General features: G+C 36.7%; 1 protein-coding gene across 4 annotated transcripts in view; it reads left to right on the top strand.

The window, feature by feature from the left end:
* Positions 1-12080, top strand: part of CHD2 (chromodomain helicase DNA binding protein 2) — a 127009-nt gene that overhangs the window by 45663 nt on the left and 69266 nt on the right. For all 4 annotated transcript variants that reach the window (XM_082835304.1, XM_082835305.1, XM_082835303.1 and 1 more), the window contains 3 exons: positions 479-695; positions 2586-2675; positions 3544-3734. In XM_082835304.1, coding sequence (XP_082691430.1) covers positions 479-695; positions 2586-2675; positions 3544-3734 — 498 coding nt within the window. The remainder of the gene's footprint in view (positions 1-478; positions 696-2585; positions 2676-3543; positions 3735-12080) is intronic.

Raw genomic sequence — 12080 nt, 5'->3', positions numbered from 1 at the left:
TCTAGGGAGTAGTGTATGTAGCATTAAACAACCCAGTGGCCTGCAGTGGAATGGGTGGGCACTTTGAACAAAGGCACATGACTGTCAGCCTGTAGGGTTCATCAGCAGTGGGGATAGCCCATCTGCCCTTGCTTTCTGTACTGATGGAACCCAAGGTCATGTGCTTCCATACACCAATATAACAAAACCTGCCTTCTCTGTTACAGGGGATAGATGTAAAAGACCAAAATGCAAGATAAAGAACATATAGTCTGAATAGGCTCTTGTAGTAATCCAAACCTTGATAATACTTAGATTACTTGTTACTCGACTGTCTTATGTAGGAGAGTTAATTGCAGAGGAGAGGAAAGACATTAGAGGCTCACAACCCATGTCTTGCTTGGTGACATTGTGAGGCATTGATGCCTTTGCTGTTTGTGCACGTACTGTTTTTTTGTGAACTAATGATCTTTTTGTTTTTATCTTCTTCTTTCTGCAGAAGTAACAGTGTAATCCTTGCTGATGAAATGGGCCTAGGAAAGACCATCCAGACCATATCATTCCTCTCCTACCTGTTCCACCAACACCAGCTGTATGGCCCCTTTCTTATAGTCGTCCCTTTATCCACCCTCACCTCATGGCAGAGGGAGTTTGAAATCTGGGCACCAGAGATTAACGTAGTGGTTTACATAGGTGACCTGATGAGCAGAAATACGGTGTGTAAACAAAAAGAATTGGGATAGAATCTGTGTTATAAATGTATTTTTGGAAATTGACCTAAAGCCATTATAGCCTTCAGTAAAATTGTGATTCTAACACGGTGCTATGCCCCTGATATTGGGAGATTGATGTATCCCAAAAATACAATTCAGTTAGTCTTAAAAACATATGCTTACTTTGTAAAGAACAGCAACAGCAGTACATGAATGGGAATCTCTTTTAGTTGGATTGCAGTATTAAGTTTTTCTTTCCCCTGTACTTTCAAGACCACTTTATTTATAAAGGATTATAAGATAGAGTTAATGCCTTGTGGAATGTTAATATTATTTTTGCTATTTGAGCAGAGAGATATTACTGAAAATAATTGAGTTCTTAGAGTTTGTTTCCTAACCTTTTAAAATAGTGAGGTGGCATAACTTACAAGAAAGAAATAAAAGGACAGTGAGCCATTTCAGAGCTGCAGAAAAGAGAATTATCTGTCTGATATCAAAGTTAACTTGAGCATCAGGAACTTAGACCACATGGGCTTAAGTTTGTCTTTGTCTGGCAAATCTTTTTCTTGATAACAACTTTTTTTAAGGTACTTACTATGTGCCAGGCCCTGTGCTGGGTGCTTTATGTATATTACCTATAATCCTTATGATAATCTTCAAAGTAGATGATATTCTTTCCAATCTCCTGTTAAAGAAATTGACTCAGAGAGTTTAACACTCGTCCCCAGGCCAGCTGGAATGTGACAGAGCTGGGATTGGGACAAAGACACGTCTGGTCCCAGACCTTTGCTTTTTTACCACTGTGTGTATGTTGGAATAAACTGTTTCTAGGGGATTGCTTATAATAAGAGCAAGCCATCAGGAGTCCTCAACGTTTGAGAGAGATGTACAACCATATATTACCATGCTAATGCAAATTCATTTTTATTAAATATTTTCATTAAAATTTTCTAACCTAAACTCTGGCAGACTTCATTGCTCTAATTTTGAGTTTCTAAGTCTATAGTAGTTCTTAAGTTTGTTAATCCATTCGTTAACCATTAAAAAAGCTCTAGATTGTGCAGAATTGCTTCAAGCACTACTGCATTGAAAGGTGAAGACAAAGAAAGTGAACTCTAAAAAACTGTGAAATCAGGGACATTTTCTTTTCTTTCCAGTACTCCTTTTCTTTGTTCTTCTTCCCACTTTGTGGTGAGTCCCTGCAGCTCTCCTTGACTTGTCCTCCAGTTCTTAACTTGACAACCAAGCTGTAGGAGCTCTATCATGGGCCATTGTGCTTGCTGGGTGTCCAGTTAAATACATTATATTATACCTCAGTACGAATGTTAGTTTTTGTGTTCCTTTGCGTTGACGTGATTTTCATTCATATTAAATTGTATTTTCATCCTGTAAGCCTCCCTTTCCTTTTTCTTGGGGGCCACATCTTTCTGCTGTATGATTAATGAAATTTCTGACCAAGCCAGAGGTTGGAATTTGTTTTATTTACTAATAAAAATATGCCCTACCCAAAGAATGATCAAATTGTATTTCCTTAAGAAAGTTCTCATTCTGGGAGATTCCCTAGATAAGTTCAAGTTACCAGGGTTTTAATTGCTGATGAAATGCATTTTTGTGGTCAGATATATTGGGAGTGGAGGGGGGCAGAGGGAGGTGACAATTTATTTGAATTCTGGCAATAAAGTTTTTGCTGCTCCACGATAGATCTTTTAATTCTAACTCATATTGCTCTATACTTTGGTTGCTTAGGTCAGTTTAGAATGTATAAGGTATTCATTAAATTCTAATCAGATTTAATTTTTATTTGGTATATTTATTGCATCTGTCATAAGACTTGCTGGTGATATAGAAAGGTAAAGGTAGAAATTATATCTTAATGATTGTTTTCTCTTACAGATACGAGAATATGAATGGATTCACTGTCAGACCAAAAGGCTGAAGTTCAATGCACTTATAACAACATATGAGATCCTCTTAAAAGATAAGGTGTGTAATTGGTAACCAAAAGGCTAAATTTTGGAGTGTGACTTGTCCAAATGATGGGGTCTTTGCCTCCCCCTTGCCATGTTACTTTTCTTTTCGTATTTAAAAAAAGCAAACAAATGAACAAACAAAAAAATCCATGAAGAATATTAAGGTTATTAAAAAATAAACAGAACCTTACAGTTGAAGGGGACCTTGGGTCACCTAAGCCAATTGAATTAAATAGGTGAAAGGGTATTGAGGCCAGTAACTTACTGGAGATTCTAGTGAGTCATTGGAAGCTGGTCTTGAGTGCCCTCTCAGGTACTTCCCATCTTATTATTAAGCATTTCTCCAGAACAGATGTTGTGTAAGGGTCTCTGAGGAGGAGGACAGAAAAATGAATCTCTTAAAATTATCTCCTTCCCACAGTTACTAAGAAACGTATGTGCCAGGTGATCCCAGTGGTGATAATAAGCATAAACAAGTGCAATTTGGTGGCTCTTGGTGTTTCTGTGCTTCAAGGTTGGGGTGGAGAATAGGCAGAGAAGAATCTTGATTAAGGAGAGACTGCAAAATCATGTATTTTTTGTTTTTGTGTTGTTTTTGCCCAGCATACCAGTTTTTGTGTTTTCACTTTGAGGCATGCAGCAAAACCTGGCCTAAAAGACCCCCCTGTAGCTTTTAGAGGATGACCTGCTCTTTTGAGTAGACGCCAATCTGTTAACTAACGGAATAAACAGAAGAGTCCTGATATATTTTAAGTCAGTGAAGAATAAATGTTTCTATGTATACCTTCGTGATGGTATTTGTACAGAGATAATTAACACTTGAAAGTACTTTTGGGTTCCCTTCTGACCTGGTGGCTCGTTCTGTTTTGTTTTTACTTTAGACTGTGCTGGGCAGTATTAACTGGGCCTTTCTGGGAGTGGACGAAGCCCATCGGTTGAAGAATGATGACTCTTTATTGTATAAAACTCTGATTGATTTCAAGTCCAACCATAGGCTCCTGATTACGGGGACCCCTCTTCAGAATTCCCTCAAAGAGCTCTGGTCCTTGCTGCACTTTATTATGCCGGAGAAGTAAGCTCCTTCCTATGTGTTTCAAAAGATGCTAGAATGTCTGAAATGCCAATGCTCTTTAACTTTTTTAGTAAACCTTAGGGAAAACAGATGGCATGGTTTGGGGAAAGCAAAGCATTGAAGCAGCAACAAAAGTAGTAAAATGTTTCATAACAAATGATAGAAAGCTCAGAAATCAGTCTGTTAAGAAAGAAAGTATACTGTCTACCAAACATTTGAATCATTTAATGCTTTGGGGGAAATAATTGATAAATAGGAAACATCACACCTTCTCCCTGTTGTTATAAGGTGATCAATATAATTGGAAAAAGTATACGAGGTACACAATCTGACAAGTATTCAAAAATATCTTAAATCTAATCTTTTGATAACAATAGCACTGGGTTTAGGTCTCATTAAAATCTAACTTAGTAAAGAATTGTGGAATGTCTTTACTGAAAAGATTTTTGTGGGGAAGATGGTATGCACGTTTCATAAAACTTAAAATTATCCATTGGTGTTCAATGATACTTAAAATGAAATCTAAATTCTTTACCCTGATTTGGAATACCCTACTTAGTCTGACCCATCTCATACCACTTTCTCCATTACTAATTGTGCTCCAGCCATTCTGGCCATCTTTCTGTTCCTTTAACATGCCAAGCATTGCTATTCTTTTTGTCTGGAATGTTTTTTCTCCTCCTTATCTTCATATGGCCAGTCACTTATTAACATCTTTGCCTCAGCTTATATGACCACCTCCTTTTAGAGGTCTCCTCAGACCACTGAACCTCAAGTTCCTTGTCAGACATGCTTATCATCCATACCCCGTTTTATTTTCTATATGGCACCTCTCTCTTTTTCATTTATTTCCTCATTCATACCATGTCATTAATTAAATTATGCATTCAGAAGTAGCAGAGATCTTATTTACTTTATTCATCCGTGATCCACATTGCCTAGAATGGTACCTGGCATGCAGTAAACAGTTAAATTGAGAGTTGTCAAATTGACAGGTAAATGCTCCACAGTTTTGTTTTTTTTTTTAATTTAGAAAAGACTTGAGTGCCTACTGTATGCCATAAACTGAACAAATAGAGAAATGGTCCCTTTCCCCATGTGTTACCTTTTTTTTTAAATAGCCTATTGGGATATAATTTACATACCATAAAATGTACCATTGTAAATATACAAATTAATATTTTTTTAGTAAATTTATAGAATTGTGCAACCATCACCATTATCTACTTTTAGAATATCTTCCTCACTGAAAAAAGTTCCCTCTCGTCTGTTTGTAGTTAATCTCTGCCTCAACTTCTAGCCGTAGGCAATCACGAATCAGCTTTAATCTCTAGAGAATTTACCTTTTCTAGAAATTTCATCTAAATTGAATCCTAATAAGTAGTCTTTTGATTTTGGCTGCTTTTATTTAGCATAATAATTTTGAGATTCTCCCATGTTACAGAGTTTATTAGGAGTTATTTTCTTATTATGGAGTGATATTCCATTGTATGCACATCCAGTCACCAGTTGATGGATGTTTGGATTGCTTCAGTTTTGGGTTATTTTGTCTTTGTGTGGACGTATGACTAGATCTATAGGAGTGAAATTGCCAGGTTGTTCAGAAAGTGTACATTTAACTTAAGAAACTACCGGCTGTTTTCCAAAGAGACTGTACCATTTTGTATCCTCAGCAGAAATGTTTGACTTTTCTAGTTTGTCTGTATCATCACCAATACTTGGTGTATTGTCAGTCTTTTGGATTCTAGCTCTTCTGGTGGATGTGTAGTGGTATCTCATTGTGTTCTGACTTGCATTTGTATAATGACTAATAATGTTGCACATCTTTTCCTGTGTTCATTAGCCATTTGTATATCTTTGGTGAAATATCTGTTCAAATCTTTTACCCATTTTTCAATTGGATTTTTTGCCTTCTGAGTTGAAGAGGTTTTTATTTTTATTTTTTAAGTAGTCTATATTGAAGTGCTTTATATTAGACTCAGATCTTCTCTAAGTAAAGGCTGTAATACTTCATTTCTCCAATGCAGGTGGATGCCTTTTATCTTTTGCCTTATTGTACTGGCTAGAACCTCCATGTTGAGTAGAATTGGTGGGAGTAGGATGTTACAGAATTTTTGTTAGGTACCCTTTATAAGGTTGAGGAAGTTTTCTTGTAATTCCTAGTGAGTGATGGATTGAGTGTTGGATTTTGTCATGTGCTGTTCTTTACCTGTTGAGGTGACCATGTGGTTTTTGCTGTTTATTCTACCAGTGTGGTATGTAACATTATTTCCTTTTTAGATTAAGCCAACCTTTTATTCCTGGGATAAATCCGAGTTGGTCAGAATGTTTAAGATTTATGTTACTTGTTTTTAAAATATTTGATTGGGATTCACCAGTGTTGCCTTGTGAGCTTTAGCTTCTGTTTGTGGGAAAATTTTTAATGACTATTTCTGTTTCTAGTTATAGGTCTATTCAGGTTTTCTATTGCATCTTGACTTAGTTTTGTTAATTTGTGTCTTTCTGACAATTTGTTTATTTCATCTAAGTTGTCTAATTTGTTGGCATAAAGCTGTAGTATTTCCTCATAATCCTTTTAATTTTTGAAGGATCAATACTGATCTAAATAATTTTTTGATTATGGCAATTTTGTGTCTCTTCTCTTGGTCTTTTTAGGTAAAGCTTTTAACAATTTTGGGGATGTTTTCAAAGAAACCAGCTTTGGACGTTATTTTTTTTTTTCTCTATTTTAGAATTTCATTTATTTCTACTCTCATTTTTATTATTGCCTTCCTTTGTTTTTCATTTAATTTTCTTGTTTTCTTAAGATGGAAGCTTAGATTATTGATTTAAGTCTCTTTCTTCCTTTTCTCAATATAGGTACTTAAAAGTATAGGTTCCCCCCATGTCCTGCTTTAGCTGCATCCCATAAATGTTGATATCTTGTGTTTTTGTTTTCATTCAGTTTCACCTATTTTTGAATACCTCTTTTGATTTTTTCTTTCATGCATGGCAGGTTTTTTTTTTGAGAAGTATGTTATTTAATTTCCAAATATTTGGAAATTATTAATTATTTCCCAAATGATCTGTAGTTTACTTTTATCTTAGAGAACATGCTTTAAATGAATTGTTACTTGTTATATGGTCTAGTATGTTTTCTGTCTTGGAGAATATATTCCATGTGTACTTGAAAAGAATAATGTTTATTCTGCTTTTGTTGGGTAGAATTCTATAAGTGTCCATTAAGTCAACTTGGTTAATAGTCTTCCTTCTGTATCTTTGCTGACTTCATGTCTAGTTGTTCTATCAGTAATTGAGAGTGAAGTATTTTAATATTTAACTACAGTTGTTGAATGACCTACTTCTTTCAGTTCTGTCAGTTTGGGGGTTCTGTTGTTAGGTATGTGCACATTTGTATTTGTTAGATATTTCTGATTTATTGACCTTTTTATCATTATAAAATGTCCCTCTTTATCTTTAGTAATATTTCCTGTTCCTTAGGTCTATTTTGATTTTCTTATAGCTCCTCAGCTCTCTTCTGGTATCTGTTTGCATGGAATACTATTTTCCATTGTTTTACTTTGAACCTGTTTATTTGGGTCTAAAATGTGTCTCTTATAGACAGCATACAGTCGGAACTTCCTTTTTTCTCTAGTTAGACAATCTCTCCCTTTTGGTTGGAGTATTTAGTTCATTCACATTTAATGTAATTATTGATATGGTTGGATTTATGTCTGCTATTTTGCTTTTTCCCTCTGTATGTCATATTTCTTTTTTGTTTCTTTCTTACCACCTTCTTTTGTTTCAACAAGTAGTTTTTAGTTTTCCGTTTAGATTCTTCTGTTAATTGATTTTTTATAGTTTTATTTTGTAGTGGTTGCTCTAAGGTTTTTAGTATATACATCTTATCACAATTTTCTTAAAATTAATACTGATTTAATTTTGGTAAAATATAGGAACTTTCTGCATCATAGTTCCATTTTCACCTCCTTCCTTGTGTTGTAAACCTAGGGCATCCAAGCTTCAGTAGTTGTGGCTTGCAGGCTATAGAGTGCAGGCTCAGTAGTTGTGGCACATGGGCTTAGTTGCTCTGAGGCATGTGGGATCTTCCTGGACCAGGGATCGAACCCATGTCCCCTGCCTCGGAAGGCGGATTCTTAACCACTGTACCACCAGGGAAGTCCCTTCAGCTTTATTTTTTTGGTTTTTTTTTTGCGGTACGCGGGCCTCTCACTGTTGTGGCCTCTCCCGTTGCGGAGCACAGGCTCCGGACGCGCAGACTCAGTGGCCATGGCTCACGGGCCCAGCTGCTCCGCGGCATGTGGGATCTTCCCGGACCGGGGCACGAACCCGTGTCCCCTGCATCGGCAGGCGGACTCTCAACCACTGCGCCACCAGGGAAGCCCCCTTCACCTTTATTTTTGAAGAGTAGTTTAAGACTCTTCAGAAGATGGATAGAGAAACTTGACTACTCTGATTATGCATACACTCACTATAGCTGTTAGTAGAACAGGCCTAGACTGTTTCCTTTTTTGCAGGTATCCTCACTATAGTATGCTTCTGAGAGAGGAGGCCCGTCTGCACCCCTGCTCCCTATGCCTTCCGTTAGAACAGGGTTTCTCAACCTTAGCACTATTGACATTTTGGGCTGGATAATTCTTTTTTACAGTGGGGGCTCTCCTTTGCATTATATGATGTTTGACAGCATCCTTGTCCACTACCCACTACATGCCAGAAATGACTCAGTTGGGACAACCAAAAATGTCTTGCAGCATTGCCAAGTGTACCCCAGAGGGGCAAAATTACCACTAGTTGAGAAGCACTATGTGAGCGGGTTCCTCAGTTCTTCCCACATTGCTCATTCTGTCATCCTCCACCCTCCCCACCCCGTCTCACTGCTAATCTTTTGCCTGTCCTGTTTCCTGCTCACCTGGATCCTCTGTTCCTTCCATAGAGCTCTGTTAAGTCAACAGTAGTCACCTTTCTGAGGAGGGAGGCAGTTGCTCCCTTCTCTTTTTGAACTTGTATCCATTCTGTAATGAATACCCTGTCCATCATGTATTAGCAGAAGCCCATGTTTTTATAAAGTGTGCTTTTCAAAGGTTATATGTGCTGTAAAACAAATAGATAATGTATAAAAGTTTAGAGACAGTGGGGGTATCAATTATTAGTTATTAATCTTTGTTTTCTGAAATGGATGAGAGAATTTTCATGTATATTACTTTATAGTTTTTATATTGTTTTCTCATATCTGATTTTTGATATACTCTATACGTTTAGCCTCAGATTGTAATAAGAATATGCTATCGTAGAGAGATGATGAAAATGTGTCTCATATCACACGGTTAATAAGTGGGTGGACTGAGTTCAGTTTCTGGTCTTCTGTGACCGAGGCCAATGTCTTTTAAACTTCAAATTCTAAGAGAAATAGTGCATCCTTCATAGCACCACTGAGATGAAGTAAAAGCATTCTACGTAGTAGGGATCTTGAGGCACTGTGGGAACATATGTGCTTGATATTTAGAAAAAGAAATGTGATGCCTGGTTTCCTCCAATGAATGATTAGCTAAGATTTGCCCTTCTGTACTTGGCTACTGAAGTGGATGGTAGGGATTTTGGCTCCTAAATGGCCATAATTCATTTTTTGTTGCTGTTAAGCACCTGTGGCATTCCACCCAGCATGGGCTACGTTTTGGAAAGAGAGGAACTTTGAATTACTTTTTCCATTAGAGATGATCCTTCAGATAGTGTCTGCCAAAGTTTTCCATATGGCCAGTTGGATTACTTATTGAAGGATGGATTGGGGTTAGAGATGCACTGTGTGTGTGTGTAAGAGAGGCTTTTCTCTTTGCAAACTTTGTTTTTAAAACATTATTATTTTCAAACATTTTTAAAAAAACATTATTTTTCACAAAGATGCGTGTATAAGAAGGAAACCCATTAGTGAAGGAGTGGAGATTTTCCTTTATTTCTGCCTGAGCTTACTGTGTGGATGACAAATCCTGTGAAGTATTTTCCCCACCCTTAGCGGTAGTTTCTGAGGTTCATTATGGCTCTATACAACCATTTGTTCTTTTTAAGGAAATGATCCACTGAAGAATTGTTATTGTACAGAAGAGAATTAGGTTTGCTCAGGTAACTTCTGGACTCTCCCCTCCTCAACTGTGATAGGCCGTTGTTCTCAACATCCAAAAGTTAGTCGTCTTTTTAACCAACTAAAATGCTGTTTCCTTTGTGCAGAGTCAGTCTGAGCACCTTTCCTGCATGGCGGCTCTGGCCGGGAGCCTACCCTTACTGTATGTTATTAGTACCCTTAATATAGGTATATATCAGTGAGCCACTTTGTTTTGTATGTAGTATTTTGCAAAGCATGGAGCTTGGTATTAAAGATAGAGCTATGACTACATCAAAGAGTTCAGCTTATAAAGATAATCATGTGCAAATATGTACTTCATGCCCACCCTACAAAATAACTCAGTTTGATAATTTTCAGAGATCTTACCTCTTAGTGTTGAAATCTTTTTTTACTTTTGCTTCTGCTGTCTAGGCCAGTCTGTGAATTTTTTTGCACTTTTCCTTTCACATATTTATCTCATGACTTCTAGTATAACATTCTCACTGCTTTGATTTAATTTTTTTCTTTGCTATTCCTCAGTAGAGTGAGCTTCTATTTTTCTAAAATCCCAAGGTCTGGAAAATTTAAATGATCAAAATTGTTTGTACTTTGGTGAGAGACATGTTAAATACAGAAGTTGATTAACAGGGAAATAACTAAAATAATGACTCTCTAGGCTGTGGTGTGGTATCATTATATCATTATAAGTTCACCACGATGACCATATACCTTTTATATATGTGGTGTTATAAATTGACGGTTGTCTATTGCAGGGAACAGCAAACTTTTTCTTAAAGAAACTGGTAGTAAACATTTTCAACTTGTAGGCATTATGGTCTCTGTCACAGCTACTCATCTGCTGTACAGACAGAAAGCAACCACAGGTAGTTCATAAACAATTCAATGTGTATATAAAGAAATAGTATCTCATATTAACTCCTTTAACGTAGTAAGAGTACACTAGGTGGGTGAAAATATTTGTTCCCTAAAACAGTAGGGGAAGTAAGTCTTTTAAAAAAAAAAAAGTTCATTATTTAAGTTTTTAGACTAGTAAAGTTTTAATTAATTATAATATGTGTTACATAAATTAAAACATTCTCTTGAAATTATCTCCCAGTTCTTCAGAAAATGGCCTGATATATAGTGATGGTCCCTCATTTCCAGTTGCCTCATGCATTTTGTGGGTGAGATGGTATTAAGATAGCTTAGTTTACATTGTTCCTTTTAATCCTCTTATCAGTTTTAACTCCTCATTTTATTTTATGTTCTTAGAGTATCTTCATAGCAGTGTGACAAAATACAGTTTACTTTAGTTTTGTTGAGCTAGAAGCATTAATTATGTTTTTAGATCTCTACCCCAAAAGATCATTTTGTCTGCTTCTCCGAGCACGGTTGTTTCAGGCATTACCAGCTGTCACTAGGGCCGATACTGATGCCCCTAGTGCCTGGTGAAATGCTTGGCCATTCATGAGTTCAGAAATGACAATGGCAGCAGACTCTCTGGACATCCTTTAGCCCGGTGACAGTGTTGGCATTTGCTGTCTTTGACTTTCTGTCTTCTCAGAGAGCGTATTACATAGCTCTTGGTAATGTCGAGTCACTGAGTTTATTATTCTGGGACTTCACTGGCCTCAGCAGAGCTGGGCCTCCTGGTGTCAGAAAGCAGACCATGGGGCAGCACCTCACCCACTGGGCTCCAGTCTGCACACAAAACTAAACAACTTCTTCCAAGTGCTTTGCTGGCTTTCTAGTAGCAAGTCAGAGCATATTTTCCTAAGCCTCATGAAATAAATTTCTTTCAGTTTTTATTTTTGAAAGAAATTTGATCATAATGTCCCGTACTGGATTTCTGCCACAAATCCTTTAGTGACCCAAAGATGGTTAAATTAAGATTTAAACAGGAGAAACTTTTATCTGTAGAGTTCAGGCAAAATTATTACGGGTGATAACATTTTAAAATTCATTAATAAATTTTGTGTCTCCAAGTTCTATTAGTATTAAGTTGTATCACTTATATTGCTCTTCTTGTCTGGGGGCTGTCACTTGTTTACTGTCATTATAATCCATTAACTTTTTAATCTATGAGCAGTGAGGATTACTGATGGAAGCTGTATAACTTGTACCTCTGACTAGTGATAGCTGTAATATCACCACTAATTATTCTTTGACCTCTGAATTTTGTTTTCCCAGTAAATTGCAGCTTATTAAAAGATACCTTATGATTAATTTTTCTGCCTAACATTTTATCACAG

The sequence above is a fragment of the Leucopleurus acutus genome (assembly GCF_964270905.1).
Source record: "Leucopleurus acutus genome assembly, chromosome: 1".
NCBI classification, from domain to species: domain Eukaryota; kingdom Metazoa; phylum Chordata; class Mammalia; order Artiodactyla; family Delphinidae; genus Leucopleurus; species Leucopleurus acutus.
The sequence above is the reverse complement of the archived record's forward strand: the minus strand, read 5'-3'. Positions and strand labels throughout refer to the sequence as shown.